The sequence below is a fragment of the Caloenas nicobarica genome, chromosome 26, assembly GCF_036013445.1.
Source record: "Caloenas nicobarica isolate bCalNic1 chromosome 26, bCalNic1.hap1, whole genome shotgun sequence".
Lineage (NCBI taxonomy): Eukaryota > Metazoa > Chordata > Aves > Columbiformes > Columbidae > Caloenas > Caloenas nicobarica.
The window spans coordinates 553,873-577,791 of record NC_088270.1 but is presented as its reverse complement, the minus strand read 5'-3'; the positions used below and the strand labels follow the sequence as shown (position 1 = coordinate 577,791).

Here is a 23,919-nt window from a genome sequence, read left to right as displayed (position 1 = left end):
CTCGGCTGCGCTGGCTGGGGAGGAAGGCAGGTGGTTTGGGCAGAGTGGCTGGTGGGTTGTGCCGCGGGGCACGTTCTGCAGGAGCACCCGGCGGTGCTGGAGCTCAGCGTCGCCAAACGCAACGTGCCGGCGTCGTGTCTGACCTCGTCATCCCGCCTCTGCTCTCTCCTGCAGGTGACGGTCAGAATTTGGTGACGGAAGATGTGACGGTGGTGGAGGGAGACGTCGCCACCATCAGCTGCCGAGTCAAGAACAGCGACGACTCGGTGATTCAGCTCCTGAACCCCAACAGACAAACGATTTATTTCAGAGACTTCAGACGTGAGTTTCCTGGTTTGGTAACAGCTCGTCCTGCGCGTGCTTGCACTCGGGAGATCTCTGCTTTTAATGTAATGCCAGACTCTTAAAGTTTAGTCAGTGGTTTAGAGGGTAGATCAGACAGGCAATCATAATCCTTCTCTTTAATGGAAACCTTGATGGTCGCCTTTAAAAGTCGGACTGTCTTACTTTGCGATAGGAATTGATTGTAGTAATTCAGGGAATTGCAATTGAGTGCCAAATATTTAGCTGACACACAAATCGAATAGGGCAGCGCCGAGACACTGAGTGTTCTCCGAGGTAATCTGTTTGGGTCCAAGTTTCGAGACAGCCCAAGTTTCTGTATAACCAACCCAAATCTCCCGTGGATGAGCCTGGCTGTGCATGTTGTGCCGATGCCCTGAAGCGTGTTCAGCTGGTAAGACTGAAAAACCTCAGTTTCCAAATTCTTGACAGAATTTGGGCAGCGGCTGCTGGTCAGTGTACAAATTTTAAACTATGCTTTTCCCAGTTCTTTTATCTTTCATGCTGTCTACTGACTGTGTACAGTCAGAAATGGGTCAGTGTAGAAATGTATTCTCACAATAAGCATTTTACCTATGTGTCCCTGAGCCATCTGATAATAAAACCAGCCCAGAGATTCAATGCTGTGCTTGGTGATTTGCTTGTGTTGATTCTTTGTAATGGTCTGAGAACGGAAATACTGTACAGTCCAGCCGTAAGGGTAAGGACCAGGATGGGGGAGCAGCTGGGGACCTGCGAGGTGCTGGTCTGGATACCCGGGCTGTTTTTATAGGGTTGTGGCTCTGTCGCGCGGTGTCCCTGAGCGTGTCCTTGCTCCGCAGCGCTCAAGGACAGCAGGTTCCAGCTGGTGAACTTCTCCAACAGCGAGCTGCGCGTGTCCCTGACCAACGTCTCCATCTCCGACGAGGGCCGGTACTTCTGCCAGCTCTACACCGACCCCCCGCAGGAGATCTACACCACCATCACCGTGCTGGGTGAGGACCGGGCCTGGGAGCCCTTTTGTTTGCAGAGGTGTTCCCCACTCACCAGCCTCTTGGAGGGGCTGCAAGGTTTTCCAGCGAGTGGGGTTCAATACAGACAGCCTGGAGGATGGGAGGTCGGTGCTGTCGCTGCTCTGTAAGAGTGTCCGAGTGAATCGTTGGGCTTTTCCAGCTGCTCCCTCCCACAGCAGCGTCGGTGCAGCCCAAGGCTCGGCAGAGCTCAGCGGGGCCAGAGCAGCCTCCCCGTGCCCCTCAGTTTGTTTTAGGGTGACAGACGGCACAATTCTGGGGGAGAAGGAAGTTGTGGGGGTTGCGTCTCGCGCGGTGACGCGAGAAAGAAGTCAGCCAGAAAGGAAAAGCTGTAGAAAATGTCTTTCAATAATTATCTAATACGCAGAGGGAAAATAAATTAATGTGAGTGCTTCGTAGCGTGGTGGAGCTGCTCAGTTTGTGAATGGAGTGTTTTCGGTAATCAGACCACTCTGATCACAGACCGAATCTTTTCTTCCAAAACCTGGGGATTTGTGAGATGCCATTTTGATGAGGAATGACAGCATCTTTGGCCATCTGTGATATTCCATAGGGTCAAATATTACTGCGAGCTTCGCTGGTGAGCATCCCGGCACGGCGACGATGCTTACCATGCTAAGGTGTTGGAGATAATAGTACTTAGTTTATTCACCTATAAGCCAGCGCTGTGTCTTTCAACGGGGAGACAAAACAGGCCAAGGATCACTCGTCTTCCCTGGTCTTGACTCCCTAATTAGGAGGAAAAAGGGCCGGGCAGGGAGCGTTCCCAGTGTGGCGCTTCCCCCTCTCCCGTGTGCTTTCATGTCTGCCGTGGCACGATATGTAGATTTATTCATGCTTAATTGGAACATGTGAAAATCTCAAATATGTAGCCCGTTCTGTTCTTGTTAGAGAAGAGCCACAAGTGACTAATTAGTCCATTTGATCATCTGGATGGTATTTATACGTATTTGTTCATCATTAGCTCAAAAACCTGTTAGTCACATTTGAACTATGCAGTTGCTTAATCATACTGATCAGAGCAAAGTTGAGTTTCCTCTGGAAGTTCTGGGTTTGTTCTGAAACTGCACAAACTCCTGACGATCACTGTTGCTGGTCTTTGCCTCACCAGCCCCTGGGACTTCTGTGGGCAGAGGTTCCTTCCCCCCGTGTCGCGGTGTTTAAGGCCAGTTGTCACATCTCGGGGTCACCCCCCTGAAGCTCTCGCCTGCTTCTGGATATTGCTGGATTCTTCTTCATTGAGTACAGCCTGCCAGCTTCATGTTTGAGGAGGAGCTGGTGTCTGGGAGAGCAGCAGACGGAGGTGTTGCTGCTGCAGAGCTCTGTCCTCTGTCCGGGGCGGTTTTGTCCCTGGTTCCCGGTGCTTTGGTGGGGGACGCGGTGTTGATCCCAAACGTCAGCTTGTGTGTCTCATCTCCGTGTCAGGAGGAGTCGAGAAATGTGCACGGGGTTGAGCTGGAGTTTTAAATAGCAGCACAGGCACAGCGCAGAGGGCTCTTCCCTGGAATGGTGCCTGCCTGCGAGAGAACAGAAAGTTACACGTTTGATAAGTAATAATTTGCGAAGCTACGATGATTATTAGGTGGAGAATGGAAGTGCTTACTCTGATTACTGTGAAACCGCCCATCAAAGGGTTTCATCGATTGAAAGATCAAATAAATGCTGGGGGCTGGTCTCATCTAGTAGATTTTGTGGGTTTTCCTGAAGGTTTTGTCTTGTATTAGTGGTGAAAAAATGTTTTTTTCATCAAGTACATGTCATGTTGTTTTGTTCTTTGTAGTCCCGCCACGCAACTTGGTCATTGACATCCAGAAAGAAATCGCTGTTGAAGGAGAAGAGATCGAGCTGAACTGCACCGCCATGGCCAGCAGACCAGCCACCACCATCAGATGGTTCAAAGGCAACAAGGAGCTCACTGGTACGTGATCCGCTGTCACCGGCTTTGTTCGGAGAGCTGACATGGTTTGTGGAATGCTGGGGGTTTGTTCTCTGTTGCCAGTTTAAGGGGAGGAAAAAAAAAAAAAGAAAGAAATTACCCAAGACAAGTAGAGCGAGCTGCTTTAGACGCCAGCTTGGGAGCAGAGGGATGCGTGGCTGGATGGCTCTAACGCAGAAGGGCTGGGCTGCGGTTTGTCCCCTGTCCCTGCAGTCACCTTGCGCAGCCCCAGCGCTGTGCCTGGGCTGCATTTCTGCGCTGCTTTGTGTCGCTCTCTGCCCGCTTTTAGCTACGGGTGGGATCATCTAGCTCGGGGCTGCAAAGATTTGCAATTCACCTTCACGTCCAGCTCTCTTGTTTTGAGAGCGTTGTCTCCGTTCAGCTGAATATTCATTTGCGATGGGTTTCTCGGCTCCCCAAGCCCGGTCGCTCCCGGTGTTTGCACGTTCTGCTCACTGGCTCTGATTGCCTGCGACGTGCCGTTGGTTTAAGTCCATGGAGCTGTGAGCTGGGTTGACAACACCTTTGTCCTCTCGCGGGGCCGAGACACTGCCGGGCTCTCCGTGGCGGTCCAGACTTGTTACCGAAGCTCATTTCCATGCCAGGCGCTGTGGATCCTTCAGGCAGCACGTCCCGAGTCGCGCTTCACTCCGGCCACCGCGGCCGTCCCCTCCTTCCAACGGAGCGCTGCCGAAACGCCTCAGCCTATCGATGCTGCCTTTAATGCAGCTAATCTGTTTAATCACTTTGCCAGCCTATTGTTGATTCAGGAGCGGAAGGGGATTTGTAGCTCCATCGATCGAGGGGTTTGGGGATTTGGGGAGGCTGCCAGGGGATTGTTAAGTGTTGTTTAATCGGCGCCAAGGTGCCGGCGCGGGGTTGCCGTGCCCAGCTGTGCTCTCGCCCTCCTGCAGGCAAGTCGGAGGTGGAGCAGTGGTCTGACATGTACACGGTGACCAGCCAGCTGCTGCTCAAGGTGGGCCGCGAGGACGACGGCGTCCCCGTCATCTGCCTGGTGGATCACCCCGCCGTCAAGGACTTGCAGACACAGCGCTACCTGGAAGTCATGTGTGAGTAGCAGCACTTTTAATGCTCTTACCGTGTAAAATTGTCCGCTTCAGAGTTCGGCAACTATTCACGATGCGACGAAATTACAGCATAGCTGGGGTTTATATCCTGCTGTTTAAAAATTGAAATCCAAACGCTGGGTACCACTTCATGGGTTGAACCGTGGCTTTTCCCAGCCCTTCCGCGAAACCGTAGATACATACTTTTCTTCTCTTAAGGAATCACTTTCTGTACATGGAATTTGTACCACCAAAGGTTCCTGGCTGGGCTTTATAATTGTCAGAACAGATTAAATCTCAGTATTTTTCTTTTAGCAACCTACATATCCCTTGAAAAGTGCTTCTCTGCTACTACGTCAAAACCACTGGCCACTGCTGCGAGTTTACTGGCAGAACCTTGGTGCCATACAAAGGAAACTCAATATTGTGCGTTGTGAACATACCGCACCAGCTGGTTTCCTAAATCAGAGGAACATGAGTTACATGGAGTCTGTAGTAACACCCCTGATTAGGGCCAGTGTATTTTCTGTAATGCTCCCAACATGTTCAGTGTTAGTAATGCATTTCGCTTCACTTAGGGACTGCTCTCCTGTGTGTGAGGTTCACAGGGTTTGGGAGCAGGTACCTGAAAACACCTGTTGTCCCAAGGTGCCCACCTGGGCCTGTATTAATTTATTTCATCTGCTTCATTATGTAGTTTCATTATGAGCATCTTGGTTACAATTCTCCTATCTAGCAGGAAACTAGCAGGAAATAATGTTCCTGTAATGAGGAAAACAGCACTGATCAGATACTACCTAAATTGGCAGATACTGGATTTCTTGCAACTGTGCTAATGTGTAATTCATTTATGCAAACTTAATGTCCATTAACATTTCTTGTAGGGCTTCATTAGCTTTAATAATACATTAGCACCTTGGTGAGACTTGATCAAATACTTAATGCGGGAGGGAGGAAAATCCCATCTCCCCTGTTCCGTAGAGGTGTTGAAATCTGGCCGGGTTTCTTCCCCTTGGTTGGAAGCGCGTCTGTGAACCTTTAGGCTTCCTCTCAGAAACTCCTGACATCCTGCTTGTTTAATGGGGTACGAGACAGCCACTGTTTCTGCAAAAAAATTAATGACCTTTTTTTCCATTCTTCCTCAAATCAGCCCCTTCTTGCCGACTTTGGTTTGCAGCCTGTGCAGGCTCCCCGTGCGGAGAGGCAAAGCGCGGGCAGACCGCAGGGTTTGGCCGCGGTTATCCTGGTTAGCCGTGGTTATCCTGGTTAGCTGTGGGTTATCCTGGTTAGCTGTGGCACGCGTTTCCGCCCTTAGCGCTGGTTTTAGCGTCCCTTGGTGTGTCCTGGAGCTGTTGGTTGGCGTGCAGCAGGCGCAGAGCCTCCTCGGAAGGGATGAGCAGGAGAAGGGGTTTCGGTTTGCTCTTGGGCTCAGGCCTGAACTAAACTCCGAGCTCGTGAGAAGTCATGACGTTTCTGCGCGGGGAGGCGACCGCGCCGGCCCGGGGCTGGCGGGCGGGGGGAGCAGATGGCCGGGAGCAGAGCGGCGGCAGCAGAACGCGCCGTGCGTCACAGCCGCACGGCTCCCGGCAATTAGCGGCGGCAGGGCTCCGCGGGCTGGAGCGGGGCCAGACGGCGGCATTTGGTACCTGCTGCTGATCCTCAGCGCGGGGGAGAAGCGGCCGTTGCAGAGCAGACTGGCAAAGCTGCGGCCCCACAGCTCCCATGTTTCCTCACGTCGCTCCTCTTGCCTTCTCTCCCCAAAAATCCTGCCCGTTCCCACCGAGCGCATCTGCCTCTTCAAACATCAGCAGGGCACAGGCAAATGTTTTTCTCGGCAGAGCGTGTATTTTTCTGCGTTTAACGTATCCAGCTTGAGGATGAAACGCGTTGGGGAAGGACAGGAGGGTGATGGATGGAGCCTTCTCACATAATGAGGTATTTTTTGTCTGACCAAGCTGCAGAGTAGGAAGAGATTTTTCTAAGATGCAACTCAAAAGTTGTGGTTGGTTTTTTTCAAGAAGTAAACAAACAAAACACCTGTGTGGTTCACAAAGCAGGGAAGGGAGGGCTGAGCCGTTCCTCCTCACGGCAGCCTGGGAAGGGCGCAGGCCCGAGCGGGCGGTTTGCGCCCCTGGAGGCCGGTGGTCTCGCGACAAAGCCGGGCTTTCCAAGGCTGCTCTCCCACGCTGCAGCGCTTCCCACGCACAACCTGCGCTGCTGGTCCCGGCCGCTGCCTCGGCCGTGGCTTCTGGAGCTTTCCGCAGCAGAGCAGGGGCACAGAGGGGTGGCGCGTCCTCCCTTCCAAACGTGGGCCTTGCCTCTCTTTAAGGTGATTTTCTTAAAGCTGGGCGTGTCAACGGCTTCAGGTGAACGAGGACCTCAAATGTCATTGGCAGTCTGGAGCATTTGTGCTTCAGCTTACTTAGAGGTGTTGCTGAAAATTCGTATTTATTTTACTGAGGCGTTCTCCTCTGCCACAGAAAGAAAGGTGCAGAAATTAAAGTCTGCAAAGTGACCTACTTCACTCCGTCTTAAAAATCCTTTATGGCCAGGGCAGAACAGCAGACGTGGTGCGTGATCCAAGAAGCTGCGGTGGAACAGGCCGAGCCCTCGTTCCGCCGCGCCCCGAGCTGAGCTGTAAATAGCAAGCGCACGGCGCGTGTGCGGGAGAGGCTGGTGCTGCGCTCAGCAAAGCAGCCAGACCCGTCCCTGCCGGCTGCGCCGTCGCGCTACTGGTGGAGTAAGCTGTTAGTTGCACGTGCACCGTGCCGCAGCCGGGCCCTGGGCGAGTGCGGGGTGACCGTGGGGTGACTGTGGGCGGGGGGGCGTTACCGAAATGAAACACCGCCCGGGATGGCGTTAAAACGTCCCCGTTCTGCCTGCAGCCGCTTGCTTTCTGCAATTCAGCCCCATCAACGAGGGATGAAGGGCCAGTGCCTGGAGTGTAATTTTAGAAAGGAAATGAAGCAACAAAATGCATTAAAATATCATTAAGGAGCTGAGTGGAACCAGACATTCTCGGAGACATTTAAGTTCGGCTTTTGTGGCACTTTTCCTTGTCTCATTACGTGATGCGGGAAGTGAAAGTGTCAGAGTCCTGATCTGGCATTTTCTCTGGGTGGGTTTTTTTTTTGGCTTTTCTGAAGTTATAATTAATTGCACATTCGTTTTTATAATATCTACATGTGTACTTCTAAAATATGCACCGATGGAATCTATTTCAGCCTCTCCTGTTGTTAATACGATGGGAGAATTCTTTGTGCCCAATTATGTTAAAATTGGCCATATATGCATGCTGTCCCATCTCCGATAATCCTCGTATTTCTATCGAGTACAAATATTAATTGCGTAGTATGCAGTGAAGTGATTAACATCAATGTAATTTATCATCTGGAGATTTCTATAAAACGAATAAATGAGTTGTTTTGTTCAGTGAGGTGGTGACCCCTTCAGAAACTTTTAATTTAAAGCTACTTTTTTTTTTTTCTTTTAATAAATATGAAAAGCACCACAACCAGCCAAGTGTTCAGTTATTTGATTTTCTGGGGCATTAGCCACTCTTGTTTGTGATATTTCCCAGTTGGGTGCTCATTTGCAAGCTCATTAAAGAGGTTTTCTGGGAGGAAGGTTGTAGGGAGCGAGGAGCACACACGTGGGGCCGGACTCTGCCTCTCCCCGCGCTGGGCAGCACCAAGTTAGTTTGGGGCACAGCACAAAGCAGACAGAGGATCTGGGTAAAACAGTCGGGGGAGAGGTGAGTAAATGTGACCTGGGCGATTCTGAAGCTGGAATCACCTGCAGCGGGCAGGAACGCGCCTGCTCCGCGGGAGCCTCCTCCCGGGGATGCCATCTGCCAGCGCTTGTGCCAAGAGCCGCGCATCAGGAATTCATACGGTAATCACAAAATGGATTTAGAACGTGGATTCGGCACCTCATTTCACAGTGCAGGCAGCAGAATTTTCCGCTGAATCATGGAAAGGAACCGCTTTGTTGTTCTCTCCCTTGGCACAGTCCAGCGTTGCAAAGGACGCTGAGCCGCGGTGTCCCTGTCCCCAGCACGCTGCGGGAGCGCGTCCTCGTCTGCTCGCCTCTGCCGGGAGCAAACTGGCCGTCTGTGGCCGTGTGCCATTTGCTTTGCGTGCATCTCGAGCTGAAATGTGGAGCAGAGGGAAGTCCTGTGCTGGAAATGCCCCGGGTTGCCCTGCTGGCTGCACGTCCGCTCCGTTGAGTGGGTGTCAGCAGCCGAACCCCGAGCAGAGCCTGGGTGTCCTGGACACTACCTGTACATTGCTTATCTTCCCCATCCCTGCTTTTGTGTGTTTTCCCCCCAAAACGCAGGAAAAAGGCTTTTGGTTGTGTTCCGACCTCAGCTGGGAGCGCAGTGGCCGGGAGGGCTTGGCGGGTTTGGTGCCGTCGGTGGGTGGCTGAGGGTCAGGAGTCACCTGGGCTCTAGAAGAGTTTCCCGGGGTGGTTTTGCTGTTATTAACGGCTGTTGCGGTGCAGGTTTTGTGCTCAGAGTGGACAGGTTGCTGCATTGTAGGAGCCGCTCCCTCGTGCAGAGGTTGCTGGGGGCCCGGGAGCTGCTGGTGTGATGAATCCGGCACGGTTGGCGTGGCCCCAGAGAACACGGACAGCACGAGCTGTGCAGGTTTTGTACAGCAGCTCGTCGTAGCTCTTGTGCACGGTGAAATTACTGGATATGACCGCAGAGCTCCTGATGAGAGGAGATGGGCGGAAATAATGGGCTTAGGGCTCCGCAAGGCTCCGGCCTCAGCGTAACGCGGTGTCTCAGCTGATTAATGACATCTAAGCAGTATCGATGGAGCGCGCATTTAAATGGATTAAGAAATCACTAACTGGCAGATCTGAAAGGATGGTCATTAGGGACTAATCGGCAAGCGATGGTATTTTTAGAGTAAGTGCGCTGGCCGGGTGCTTGGCCTGACGCTGCTCAGCGCTCCCATGAATCACCCAAGTTCGTACAAAGTCACCGTTAATAGTAGCTGCCGATGGCACGGAAACTGGGCTGGGAGCTAAGCTAATGGGGAGAACTGGGACATGCACAGAACAGGAGCCGGTTTGGGCCGGGCTGTGTGCACCGTGAGCGTCGAGCTGGCCCCGGGAAGGGACGGGGACAGGGGCGGGATGGGGACGGCTGCGGCTCCCGTGCCAGCAGACACGCAGTAGCTGCTTGTGACAGAAATCTCATCAACCGCAGAATGGGCTTGTAATAAGTTTTTCAAATTGGTTGCTGCTGCAGCGTAACCTTTAGACTGCTGGTATTTAACCTTGTATATCACTCTTAGCTTTTGAATGAATTTAGCTTAATAAAGGTGCCTTATTAAATTACTGGGCTGTTTTTTTTAAGCTGCTAGGAATAGGCGTACTAGGAAATAGCTTTGGGTTGTTAGATCTAATTGGCTGCCAGTGCAGTATGTAGTGGCTTAGATGCATAGATGCAAGTGTGTGTTTTTGTGCAGTCATCCAGCGGTGCGATGTTACGAAGTTCCCAGTCGAGGATCCTGGGCCGTCGGAACGCACTTGCTGGTACGAGCTCGGCTGCCGCTTGCCCGGCGCCCTGGCTTGCCGGGGACAGTCCCTGCCCCAGGGTGCGCAGCGCAGGTGTCGCCGCTGGAACCTGCTTTGTTTTAGCAAAGCGGTTCATAGGTGGCAAAGCGCTGGTCCAGGCCTTGCGAGCCGTCCCAGCTTTGCCACGAGAGGCTGCAGAGACGCTAGCAGAGCCTTCTCGGCACAGGGCGCCGTGGCTTTGTGTTCCCACGGAAATGGGACTAAAAAGGTTTTCTGCTCTGCCTACAGCACGGGCATAATGGCATCCGTGTTCCTGGCACGGGCTCGGGGGTGCTGCCGCAAAGCAAATAATAAATCGCGAGCAGATGGCCAGGGGGGTGGGAATTGTGAATGAGAGCGGGGAGCCTGAGCACAGCATTTAAGATGCTGCTTGTGTTTTACTTGCTGCACAACACTAGTTCAACCCGCCTGCCCGTGTTTGTGCAGCCTGCGCGAGCTCCTGGCGCGGCCCCGCGTCACAGACCAGCTCCGCAGGGTTTGCGCCCTGCGCTGGGCTCCCCTGCGCTTCTCCGGGGCTGCTGGATCATCCAGGGCCGGACGCCTCGGCGGTCCCCCCACCAAGAGCCCTTTTTCCCCAGCTCACGCCCGGCACGGACCGGTTGCTTCCCCATCTCCATTGGGTGCAGAGCAGGAGCCGTGTTTTGGGGACACTGGAACGTGAGCCGTGTTTTGGGGACGCTGGCGGTGGCAGCCCAAGCATCCCCGTCCCCTCTGCAGCCCGTGGAGCCGCCCGAGTTCTGCTGCGAGGAGCATCTGCGGTGGGGATTAGGTTAGAAAATGTTTGTGGTATAGTCATCTCAGGAGAGGATTTACTCGTGTAGCTTATTCCATTACTGAAAATTATGAGAGTTTAAATTGGTTAAATCCTGACACGCATCTTTTTTTTCTAATCTCTATTATTCCGTAGGAAGCATGTTAATGAGTTAAACACAGTTAATAAAATGCAGCAAGCCAATATTTTTGGTAGCAGTTACTCTCCAAGGTAATAGAAACATTTAAACAGTTTCAACCTTTATGCATACTGATTTTTTTGCTTTCCTTTGTTCCTTACAGTTGAGTAAATTCCTGAAAAATATATATGGCTTAATGGCATTTGTAGCATTGAATTGATTTCTTGCTCTGATAACATTTTAGCTACAGCTTAGATTGTATTTTCAGCCTGTGTTTCAGTTGTAGCAGGTAATGAATTTTTTAATTGTGGACTCTAGGTTTGTGGTTTCACTTTTTTCTTTTTCCTGCAGGGTCTTACTGAAGTGTTTCTGAGCTGGCTCCCTGCTATAAACGCTTTAATTCTCTGTGTTCATTTTAGGATTTAGGGGAGCTCCGTTTGGACGCAGTGAAATCTTCTGTTGCTTAAGCAAAGGCGTCGGTGGCTGTGACACGTTGTGTTTCTCACCAGCGTCTCTGGTGGAGCCCAGCACGTTACCGCGCGCGGACGCCGAGCGCCGTCCCTGCGCGCCCCTGGGCTCACCTGTGACGTTCTTGTCCCGCAGATAAGCCCCAGGTGCGGGTGTCTCAGAACTACCCGGTGCAAGGCCTGACGCGGGAGGGCGAGCCGCTGGAGCTGACCTGCGCCGCCTTCGGGAAGCCACAGTAAGTGGGACCTTCGGGAGGGGACGCGCTGCGGCCTCCGCGGCTGCGGGTGCCATTCCCCGCGAGGGCGGTGGAACGGGGTGAAAAACGGAGATGCTCTCTGCACCCGAGCACCTGCTGTGCAATCAAGACGTGTGTTTCCATTTGCATTGGCTCCCGTGTAACCCGTGCGGAGGGGTTTCCCCGGGTCACACGCAGCACGGCCTCGGGTGCAGACGGGACGGCGCGGGCGCCCCATGGCCGGGCGCCTCCTCCCAGGGAATGGCCGTTGTCTGCAATTACTGTGCCAAACGAGGGGATCCCTGGGGTGATCCCTGTGGGGGAGCCCTGCAGGGGATCCCCGGACCTGCCAGTCCGCAGAGCTCTGACAGGCACCAGGGCGCTGAGCGCTGGCCGCCGCGGAGCGGATCCCTCAGGTAAGGCCCTCTGTCTCTCTGCTCGTACTGACCATGTGATGATTTTCCTCTCTTTTCGGTGCCCTGTGTGGTTTTTATGACATGCAAGTTTGATTCTTTCTCCTGTTCTGGCCATGCCCTCGAGGCTTGCTTACGTAGCTGCAGAAATGTATGGATCAGGAAAACCCTGGCGAGGGAGGGCAGCTTTTCTTCCACACTTCCATTGTTCCTATTTGAGTTTTGTCGACTTTATTTTTTTCAAAACTACTTTCTCTTCCGCTTGGATTTATGGCTGTCGAGTATTTACTCTCCTTTTTTGTTTTCGTCATGTTCATGAGACTCGTGCAAACATCCCTGCGCTGTGTCAGCGTCCCCCGGAGCGTACCCAGAGCTGGGGACTCGGGGTGGTGGCCCTGGGAGCCCTGGCGGTGCCACCCCCCGTGCCACCCCCCCGTGCCACCCCGCTGCTGCAGGCAGGTGCAGGCAGCTCCCCTCCCACCTTGTTTTCTGGGTTCCCGCTCCCCAGTTTGGGCTGTTGGGCACATCGGAGGCTGGCACGTCCCTTCAATACCGACCCCTGCCCAGAGCCCCTTCGCACCCCTCCTCTCGCGGGCAACTGCCGCTCCCCCCACTGGCTGTCATCTGGGGATTTAATGAATAGGCTGCTTGACTTTTTTCCCTTCCAGGCGATGAATAAGACATAGACACGTTAAATAAGACAGACACATCTCCCAGCAGCATGCCACTTACCGTTACGGTGACGCTAGGAGCCCGCTTATGTAGGTCACTTCACCTGTGTCGCTCAAAGCGTAAGAAAATACGCAGTAAAATAAAGGGCTGTGTTTGCCTCTATGTTTTTAAGACAAACAGATTTCATAAAATCCTTTACAGAGGTTTAAGATGAACAGGGACATTTCTCCAGTTAAGCAAACGCATCACTCTGCAAAATTTGGCAACATACGCATTGAGGGTGGGAAGGTCAGAGGAAGACAAAAGACCAGAGAGCAGAAATTTCTATTTTGGTCTGAATAGAGGTATTTTGTTAGATTAGACACAGAAACCCCCAGCCTGTGACAGAAGGGAAGCAGGTCCACGGCATCGCGTTGTGGAAAGTTCAGCCTTGACCAAAACGTCCATGTTTGCCACGTGCTGTCCAGATCTGCACCCAGAGCACCCCGCGGATGCACCTTTAGTCCAGAGCCTCACAGATTTCAGGTTTACTGAATAAGCAAATGATTAACCACTAATGAACTTTCTTCCTGCTTGCATTAGTGTTTTCAGAAAATTTAAGGTGTGGATACAGTTTCCTGTTGGGTTAAAATAAATTTAAATAGAGGAAGCCCGACAGCATCTGGGCTTGAGTAGCGCAAAAAAGTATGTGTTATTTCTTTGCAGTTTTTCTTGGTTTGGGCTTTCTGTCTGTGGATGAACTATTGAAGATGCCATCTTTACCATAGGAAAATAGTAATGTGCTTGTTTCTTTTTCTCCCTCCTCTGTAGGCCTACGGACATGAGGTGGTTAAGAGTAGATGATGAGATGCCTCAACACGTTGTAGTGTCTGGTTCAAACCTTCTCATTAGTAACCTAAACAAAACAGATAATGGTACATACCGCTGTGAGGCTTCAAACGCGGTGGGGAAATCACATGCGGATTACATGCTGTTTGTATACGGTACGTGAGAAAAACCACCGTTCTTCTAGACTCATTTACACGTAATTGCAACATGCCGCGCTCTGAACGCTTTGCCGAAGTTACCGCTTTGTTTGACGCGAGGTTCGCAGGGAGCAGCGCACACGGGTGCCCCGCGGCGGGCAGGGGACGCTGGTTTGGGGCGCAGGGCCCGTGAGCTCGTCCCACGGAGCCGCGGCCCCTTCACCGGCTGCCGGAGCCCGGGGAAAAGCCGGAGCGGGGCCGCCGGGAGAACGGCCGCGTTCTCTGCCTGACGGCTCTCCCAGGACCGGCCCCATCCTTCCTTTTGGTGGTACCTTCTCCAGTGTCCTCAGCGGCGGCCCAGGGGGCGTTCAGAGTCTTTCATTGAGTTAAATTATGAAAGAATCAGCCAACGTCCCCCGATAATTGCAAACTAGTAAACAAACAGGAGGAGTGAGGTGTCTTCAGCCTATCTGTGGCTGCTGAGCAGACACTAAAACCCGTCTCAGCATCTTTTTCAAGCACTGTTAAGCACCTCCTTTAATTCCTCAGCTCCTCGGCGTTATTTTGCCGTTGCTGTAAGGCTCGTGCTCCTGTCGCAAGGTGCTGCGTGCAGTAAGGATCAGGAGGCACCTGAGGAGTGATCCCCAGGCTAAGGACGAGCAGTTCCCCAGGGCTGCGGGTGGGAACTCGGCCCGTTCGCAGCGGTTCCGCTGTGCCGGGCTGAGCTCGGGGGTGTTGCCTGTTCCCGGGGTGGGGCAGGAACTCGCTTTGCTCTCAAGTCCATTCCATGCAACAGCTGCTCGAGGCTCCGCAGTCCAAATCCTCTTCCACTTGCTCCGATCCAGATCAGTAGTTGGCATCTCCTATCCAGGTGCCACTTGCGCATGAGCCTTTTTAAGCCCAGCCTCAGAAACTTGCCCAAAGATTGAAGATAAAACCAAAACTATAGTTTAGAGCTGAAATCGAGCTCATCTGCTGCATCATCCGAGTGGTTTTCTAGTGCCTGTAACTCCAAAAGACTCCAGTTTACAAAATGAAGTCAGATATGCATTTATGATGGAGTAATTTGTGTGCTTATGGTACAAAATACAAATACGTTGTTTACATCAGTGCTTAAAGAAACAGCTGCTGTTGCGCAGAAGCAAGAGAGAGGTTGAAATAGGACCCAGGTAGCTCCCGTGAGATCAAACCTGTGGAAGGCACAGCCGTGAGCAGCTGTAGGCGACGTGCTGTGGCTCCCCGCGCAGTTTTTGGTGCTGGTTTGGCCCCAGTGAGTGCTGGGCAGCGTTAGTGCCCTGGGAGTCAGAGCCGTAAGTCTCGCACTTGTTCATTAGGCGGCATTTTGGATATGGGCGAGAACCCGAGCAGGGCTCCATCAGTGTCCCCCAGGACGGGGTCCCAGGAGGCGCCCAGACAGCGGGTTTGTGAATGCAGGTTCCCGGGGCTGCAAACTGCGCACTCCGGGCATCGGGCAGGTGTTTCAGCCACGCGCGGTCCGTCAGGCCAGGAAATGGTTTTACATCCCATCGTGTCCTGTTTCTGCACGTTCAGGAGTGTTCCAGTAGGACCCGGTACTCTGGATGGTGTAAAGAGCCTTTTAAGCATTTAAAAGGGAGAAATCCAGAGACGCTGGTGTGGAGGAAGCGAAGCAGCTGGGCTGTGGCCATCGCCTGGACAGACCCTCGCCCAGGTTGGCACCACAGGAACCTTCTGCCCCTTGTACCAAGGGTGCCCAGAGCACAGGGACCGTCTGCAGTGAAAGGCTCTTACCTGCCCATGGGTGCCAGGGCTTGCAGGGTGACGGCTGCCGAGCGCTGTGTGACACACCTGTCCGCACACGGACACGCACCCCAGACGGGTTCGGTTTTCAAACACGCTTGTCGCTGTTTGTGAGCAGGTCAGAGGATGGAGGGGAAGGGCTGTAACTGCTCGTGGTCTGACCATGAAAACCCTGTCCCCAGCCAGACAAACTGCCGGGTCGTGTCCCTTCACTTCCGGGACGCTGTATGGAGTGTAGGAAGGTGCAGCATATAATTAAAGTTCAGATGTATTAATTAGGGAGTCTGAGAGAGCTCGCTTGGAGATAAAAGAGCAGCAGATGTGTTAGGGATGAGACGTTGACGTGCCGTAGAGGAAACCTAAAATCAAAAGCCCATGAAACGTTTCATGCTCTATTATTGCCGAACGAATCCACAGTTCAAAGTCTTCCCGACTACTTAGCGCATTCAGTTTGATCATCTGGGCATTGATACATGTTTTTCCTTTTACATCTTCTCATATCTGCCTTGTCCTGCCCGATGATTTTGATGGGGACGTGCCCCTGTACGTAACACAGGGGCCGGGAGGGGCGGCAGCGTTTGGGTCCCAACAGGTCCAGTGCACGTGGGACGTGGTTATCGGTCACCAGAGGAACATCCCCGCACCCGGGTTTCTCATTAGCGATGCAGTAGAGCAAAAACAAGAGCGTTCAACTGAAATTGTCAGAAAAATATTGACTTTTTTAAAATTAAAACATCTTGGGGAAATTCTTCATACTTTGAAATTGATATTTAGCAATGATGTTCTCATTTCTTCATGCTTATTGCTAACTTGGAAGTAGTTTTTAACATCCCGCTGCCGTGGATTCATAGTGAATAGCGAAGCTCAGGGCGGCGCGCGAGGTGGGGTCCGTGCTGTTGGTGTTCAGAACAGGAGCGCGGCCGGGCCCCTCGCACCAGCTCCCACCCGGGTTCGCAGTGTGTCTGTGCAAAACCAGCCACCGTGTCTCTCTGTGCGTGTAAACTGTTCCTGTTGTTGTGGAAAGCGTGCAGTTTATTTTTCTTATGCCTCTCCCATTCCATCTCTCTCATTGACTAATTTGTGCTGGATTTTATTTGTGTGTTTTTTTAATTTTTTTTAGCATGGTAGAAGCCAAAGTGGGGGGGCTTGGGGGCCAGATCCTGCAGCTGGAGCGGGTCGGGGCAGCTCCGGCGCGATGGCTGGAGCTGGTGACCGAGCCCGGGGCAGGACCTGGCCCGTGGTCCCTGAGCCACATGGGGGTCCCCAAACCGCCTGGGTGTCCTCAAACCTCCCGGATGTCCCCAAACTCCCTGGGTGTCCCCACCTGGCTCGGGGCTGCCAGGCGTCCGACAGCCGCGCTGCTTCTTTGCCTCGTTGTGTTCCTCTGATCACAATTGACCACTGTTGTGTTCTGCTTGGTTTTTCTTAATTTGCTTTTTTTGTTATTTTCCTTTTTATATTTTATCCAGATCCCCCCACAACTATCCCTCCTCCCACAACAACCACCACCACTACCACCACCATCCCTACCACCATCACAGGTACGGTACCTTCATAACCATTGGAAATGTCATGAATGTTTATTGTCTTTTGTGCATATGAGCCGAGCATGAAGCCTGGGGAAAAGCAACAAGCGGATCACTTGGGTTTTTCTGGTTTTCCTCCGATCCCACCGCCGTAGCGCGAGTCCTGCGGCCGCTGGGCGTGTTGGATGCTCCTCGTTGCGGGTGTTTCTGAAGGGCAGGAAAAGCGATTAGTTCCCGTGCTGGTGGCTGATACTGGGTGCTTTCCAAGGACAGATGAAACAGCCTTAGAGCTCATTTAATCTGGGCGGTTGTTGAGGCTCAGCCCCATCAGTCCCCATTTCTGAGCAGCTGGAAGCAGAACGTGGGGTGTGTAGTAACTCTGTAGTAACTGAACTGGCCTCGTGTGACTCGAGACACTTTTTGTCGTGCCCAGGTCTGGTCCGTCTCTGTTTGCTCCCTCTGCCGCCCTCTCCCAGAGAAGGCAATTCCACCCTCAGTTCTTATGGAGTCACAGGACCTGTAGGACCCTTTTTGAGGAGTTGGCTTTAGCATTTAAGTTTTTCCCTGTCTTGCGAGAAAAGATGAACAAACCAACCAGCTGATCATGAGACACCTCTGTCCCTTTCACGCATCCGTCATACCCCCTCAGTACACCCCACTTTCTCAGCTCATAAGGAAGGCCTTGCTCATTTTTTTGTAATCATTTGCATTGTCATTTTTCTGATCTTTTATTTCAACTGCTGCTTTTGCTTCTTTTGCTTTCCTTTTTTTTTATTTTTTTGAGGTAGAGGTGACAAAGCGAAGGTGAGAACAGAGCGTTGAGTAGCTCACAGCACAATGTTTCTCGTTGCTGTAACCCATGCCCTGTGTAAATGCCTTCACGTTTTATTTGCTTTTCTGACGTTGCTCAGCTGACTCCACCTGTCCTGCTCAGGCTGTTTGTGGCTTCTCTCCTCCTGAGGTTTTCGCACCGGTCGGGCTCCGCTGGCACGGACAGCAGTGGAATCTTCCTCCCCAGGTGCCTTCCCGCCGCCTCGTCCGGCCCTCGCCATCCTCTTCCTCCTCTTTGCAGGTGCTTCCCAGCCCAACCAGCTCTGGGCACCGGCTGGGGATGCTGGAGACTCCACCACCACCACCTGCCCCTTTTTCACTTGCTCACTTTGTTTCAATCGTGGTTTTTGCTCTTAACTTCACCAGCTTTCATTTCGCAGTAGTTTCAAACTTAAGGTCTCCTTGAGAGCCGTTGTCAGAGAAACCCGGTCCCGTGTGTCCTGCTGTAAGTGAACACATGTACACTTTTGGTTTATGGTAATTTGCTAATGCTTTCAGTGAATTTTGGAAGGTCAAAAGGAAGAATTTGTCTGGATGCTTGACTGTGACCCTGTTATGTTTGTGTCGGTGCCTGGAAACATCAACGATTGTCCTTTTCGTGGGACCTGGGCTGTTTCGGGGATCGCCTGGGACTGCGATCCTCGCCAGCCGTCCCAGGCTCCGAATCGTGGCTCTCGATCGGAAACAGCGGGTTTGGGGTTTGCTTTTCGGCTTTTTCCAGGCGGTTCTGGGCTCTTTCCAGCTTTTTGACGTTACAGATGCAAAGGGCAGCGGGTGGTTCTTGAAGCCAGAAGTGCCTCGAGATCGGGAGCGCGTGGCTGTCCTTCATTTTTCTCACACCTTTTTTTTTTCAATGACGGAGGATCTAAAACTCCAAATTTGCTGACATCATGTTGGCAGAGCCCAGGTGGGTCTGCATCAGCTCCTTGATGCCTTTCTGTATCGGCTGTGACCTGCTGACGAGGCTGGAAATGTAATGAAAATGTAACGTTGTGCACCGATTCCAGCAGTCGCTGCTCGGAATACGTAGGAGGGAGATTAGTTAATGCTGATAAGGGAAATTTTTATATTCTTCCCTGACACCGATCTGACGCTGAACTTTCTTGACGTGTCTTCACATCTTCTGCCCACAAGTTCAGCTTTTCCCACACGGAGCAGCTGAGGCTTCGCCTCCCTCGTTGTGCAGCAACGTCCACGTCTGTGTTCCAGCCAACAACCTGGAGCTCCAGACACTTCTGCTCTTCAGTAGTTGAGACTTTGTAGCTGGAAAAATTAGGTCAAATTAACATAATCTCTAGAATTACATAGCATGGTAGTGTTGAAACACTATTTAAAGCCTCAAGAGACAATTGATACCTTAATTCCCATCATCAGCAGAAGGCTGAGACGTTCTTGAGTGTGACAGAAGTGCTGGGGTGGCAGCCGGGGCGTCCCCTGCCGCGCAGGTTGGAAACCGCTCCTCAGGATCGGGGGTTTGACCTGCAGCCTGGTTTGCCTCTGACCCCCAGGGGCCACCCTTGGTGCAGGTTGTGGTGACGGAGCTGTTCTGTACCTGCTGGCACGAGCCCCCGGTCCCTCCCCAGCCCACCCGAGCCCGTGTCGAGCCGCGGGCTCTCGTTGGCCGCTCCGGCCCCGCGTCGCTGTGGGCTCGGCCCGCAGAGCTGAGCCGGTACAGCGGTTTGGGGAGGTCGCTGGAGAGCCGACCTGCTGCTTCTGGCCACGAGAAGGAAAAGCCGAGCAGCGGTGGAGTTTCCAAAACAGCACGACCTTTAAAGCTCTTCCTCTGTCACCGCTGCTTTGGTTCGGTGTAGGTGCTTGAAAAGATTTCCTGCGTGACAGTTTGATCTTTTTCGTATATCCTCCAGCTGCATTGATATTCCAGCCATCCTTTGGTGTTTCAGCTGTTATCGCTGGCAAGCCCTTTTTTATCAGTTCAATTTGTCCTTGTGGCTTTGTTCATTAAGATGTACAATATGATACAGCAGAGCAAACTTCATAATTTGAATTACCCCTGGAGTCGTTCCTTGAAACGCTGGTTTTGGACAGCTGTTGTTTCCTGGGAGATAGAGGTTCTTCAGAACAGCAAAGCCCTCATCTTGGGGCTCGGTGCGGAGGGGAGCGGTTCAGCCTTTCCAAGCGTCGCTTTGCTGCCTGCTGGTCTGGCTTAGCGCATACACCTCTGCACCTCGGGATCTACAGCGTTATTTGTACATGCAGATTTGCATTTAGCACGCTTTCTCTGCAGATGGATCATGCAGGTGTCTTGGCAACACTTTTGGTGGAGGCCTGGGGATGCAACGTGCACGGCGCCGGTGTTTTGAGCCTTGCAGCACATTCTGCAAAGCCCGCGCTGTCTGTCTCGCAGCGGCATTGACGGCGAGCTGGCAGAGACCCCGTTTTAAACCCCCCGATCCCTTGGAGCGCACGGGAGCGGTTCAGGGGGCTGGAACGCGGCAGGCAGAGGTTTTAGCTGAGGGCTGCAGGTGCCCGAGGCTCCCATGAGCTGGGTTGGGAGCACGAGGCTGCGCTGTGCAGACCCTCCGTGTTCCCTCGTGGGCGGGGGTCACAGCTGCGGCCAGCTGCGCCGCATCTGGAGCAGGGTGACACGTGGCCGAGCTCTTCGCAGCGAGCAGCGAGGTGCCGGCTCTGGGCACATAAAAACCACGTTTCTGTTTCAACTCAGGTGCCTGAGAAATAATAACACACTAAAATCTGAAGTCTTTGAGAAGAAATAGCGTGGCAGGTTTTCAAAGCATGAGTTGGCATGCCAGGAAGCTGCCTCGAAATGAGGAGAATGGTGATCTCGTCCTCAGTAGAAGTTTGTTCTTTTCTGAAAACGGGCAGTCGGCTGCTTTGCCTGGTGCCACTGTGCAGGGGCTCAGCCCAGCAATTTGTTCCCCCAAATCATTTCTGATTTAACTTTTGCTTTCCGCTGAAGCTTCTGCATGTCCCTGGTAAAATGTCAAGTTAATTTAAAGATGATACTGCGCTCTTCTGACATTTTCATCCAGGATATGACCGCATTAAAGGGAATAAAGGAAGAGAGAGTAGCTGACAGGCCTGTTACAGACAATAAAATGAAATAAAAGTCAGTCTTTTAGTACCCTGTCCACTCGGTAGCGGACACGGAGCTGTCACGTCTGCTCGTAGCAGTGGTGACACGGCGTAAGCGGCGCAGGAGCCGCGGTTTGCTGGCCAGAGGAGGTGGATGTTGAGAGGGCCGGCGGTGGCAGCGAACGCCCCCGCACACCCGCTGCCGGATTCCTCGTGAAACCGGCGCGGGGTGGAAATAAACCCCAGATCCGCGCAGGCCTGCCTGGAAAAACATGAAGAGGCACAGCCGGAGCCGCAGCGCTAATTCCAGAATATCTTTGTTCTTGTCACACACAACGTCCATCCAGATTGTGATTATTTTTGTGAAACATCTGCTCGGCAAATCAAACCGTCTCTGGGGTGCATTGCAACGCGCCCGTACACAAAAGCTTCCAGCGCAAGCTGGAGCCGCTTTACAGAGGATCCTCATAGTTTATCATCGTGCAAAGGACGTTTCCATCCCTCCTCTCCTTGGGCCAGGGCTGCTGTGCTTTCACACGCCGGGCGCCTCGAGCTCCTTTGCCCTCGCAGCGTTAGTGAGACGCGGTGTCCCTGCTGACGTGCAGCGGGTGCTTGTTCGGTGGGACGACGGGGATTCTTGGGGGCTGTTTAGCGGCCTCAGGGCCTGGCACAGAGCAGGAATCCCGTCCGTACCAACAGTGACGCGCAGGGATTCCTGCCCACACCACTCAGTGCATGGGAAGCGGTCTGGAAAATCGGGAAGAACAAGAGCTCCGCAAGCCAGCGATCAGATTGGCTTTTGTTTGCGGTTCAGAAAGCAATTTAAAAACAGAGATATTGAGTGGATATCTCTACTGATGAATACCTCCTTAAATTTTTTTTTCAGTGTATTTTGTCATTATTTTGATGACGTGCTGCTGTAATTCTCTTTGCAATAGCTGTGTGTTTTTAGGCTCCAGTGTATCATGTGCTTCTCTTAAGGCTACAGCGCTACAGCTCAGGCATTCAAGTTGGCACATTTAATTTTGCTGCTGGGATTTTAATATTCCTCCATCGTGCTCGTTCTGTTTGAGGCTGTGGGCTAATTACAGCCGAGTTTAAAGGCCCAGCCTGTCACACTCTGTGAGCAGTTTGAAGTTGGATAGAATCCATTTGACAAAGCGAGGAGGTATAGCGGTGGAGCTCATAACTCAACGGAATGTTGCCCAGACGCCTTCGTGCAGTAATTCCATAAATATGCGTGTGTAGATGTGTGTGTGCACGCTTGTGTAGCTGCCTAATGAAGTGGGGAGGGCCTAAATCCTGGGTGTCATCCAAGTTGTCTTAGCTGGCAGATAACACCATCTGCATCGCAAGACGGTGTGTGTCAGTGTCTTGGTTCCAGAGCTGGCCCGGCTAAACTCTGTTCTTCTGACCAGCGCTAACAGAAATCGCAATTAAGTGAAACGTGCAGCTTTACCGAGGCCAGCGGGTCCTTCCTTGGATATCTTCTTTCATTATAAACCAGTCCTCTAGTGAACTGATGTACACGTAGATTTTGGAAGGCCATTGTATTGTTTTACTTGTCTCCATCCAGCACATTTCTTGTCCTAGCAATGAGAATCGGGAAGAGAAGCCTTTACCTGAAGCTGGAAAGCCCCACGCCGGGCCTCTTTGGCGATGCGCTTTCCGCGTCCTCTCTGCTTTGCCACATCTGGTAAAACAGCCCTTTTTCGGCATCAACTTCTCATTTTAAATGGTGAGCCCCAGCTGCGTGTGCTTGCACGATGGCTCTTCACGCCTGTGTCTTGGGACCAGAACGGTGCTTTTTGGGAACGGCAAAGCCTTTCATTGGCTTCGTTCGACACTAGTTAAGTCAGGAGAATATTGAGGACTTTCCTGTTGGTCCCTGTTTGAGGAGAAGAGGTGATTTTTTCCTAGGATGCGGCATATGAACATGGCTCTTGGAAGCAAAGTAGAAGCCCACGGCACGTGCGCGGATTTCAGGAAAGCACGTTTAAAGTTAGCCGGTCTCCGATGTTTACGGGTTGTCCCAGCAGCAGCATGGCAGGGCCGGGATGTCCCTTGGGAAGGCGGAAGGTTTGCAGTTGCCGTGTGCGCGGTTTGCCGCGTGCTCGTGGATTTCACAGCGACGCAGCAGTGACGTTTCTCTCCTCGGCCGTGTGCCTGTGTCGGGTCAGGCTTTGCTCTCCCTAACGCGAGGTTCTTCTCCCGGGAAGAAGCACCGTGTGTGTCGTCCTTCTTCTCAAAGCAACTCGGGGACTGCGCAGGACTTCAGCAAACTCCTCTGAACTTTAACCGCTCTGTGTTCCCTATTGCAACCATCCAAACCATTTGCTAATCATAACTTTGTCATTCCAGCTGCAGCCAACATGTTGTTTGACTTGGATATTTGTTCACACTTACAACCGCTTGAGAACTTTATTTTTTGTAACCTGTCGGTCTCTGTCCCCAGACGGGGAAGCGAGATGCACTGTCCAGTTTGCACTCTTTCTCAACTAATATCTCTTCCAGCACGTGAATACGAGTTTGCTTTCAGCAGATTCTCTATTTAGTGTCAAAGCTGACGTAACTTTTTTTTATTTCAGGAAGACAGTAAATTGAGACTATTGGTAGGTGCCCAGATGCTATCTCAGGAATTAATCCTCAGTTTTACGATCCCTTCTAAACAAACCGCTCTCCCCCCACCTTCACCGCCATTCTCCCCCTCTCCATTTGCTGGGTTCAAACGAGGCATCGTTTGGGGGTCGCTCCCCGAGAACAAAGCCGGGCCCGGCGCTCCGTGTCCTTTCTGCTCCCTGGCAGCCGCTCAGGGCTCCGGCAGGACACGGAGCGTGGCGGCTGCGAGCATCCTTACACGCGATTGCCGAGACCAGAACAGTGTGTGTTGGCAGTGGAAACAGGCTAATGACGGCTCGATAATCTGTTATGTAAATCTTGGTGCAGTTTGTTAAATTGTGCAGGGTTTACTTGTTTTGCTTTCATAATTAAAGCATGTAGATCTTGTATCTGTAAGTATTGTGTGCTCCTTGTATCACCCTTGCCTTCACCGCTGCCCCAGAAATTCAGACCTTGGGCTGTCCTCGGCCACGTTGCCGTGAGCGGGTCCTTTGTCACCGCTGCCCGTGACCGTGCAGGGGAC

General features: G+C 52.4%; 1 protein-coding gene across 11 annotated transcripts in view; it reads left to right on the top strand.

Moving 5' to 3' along the window:
* CADM1 (cell adhesion molecule 1) overlaps positions 1–23,919 on the top strand; it is a 124,035-nt gene that overhangs the window by 87,158 nt on the left and 12,958 nt on the right. For 9 of the 11 annotated variants that reach the window (XM_065652205.1, XM_065652202.1, XM_065652204.1 and 6 more), the window contains 7 exons: positions 175–321; positions 1,164–1,316; positions 3,133–3,270; positions 4,203–4,358; positions 11,438–11,537; positions 13,433–13,605; positions 16,836–16,907. In XM_065652205.1, coding sequence (XP_065508277.1) covers positions 175–321; positions 1,164–1,316; positions 3,133–3,270; positions 4,203–4,358; positions 11,438–11,537; positions 13,433–13,605; positions 16,836–16,907 — 939 coding nt within the window. The remainder of the gene's footprint in view (positions 1–174; positions 322–1,163; positions 1,317–3,132; positions 3,271–4,202; positions 4,359–11,437; positions 11,538–13,432; positions 13,606–16,835; positions 16,908–23,919) is intronic. The other 2 variants (XM_065652200.1, XM_065652208.1) reach the window with 2 other exon arrangements.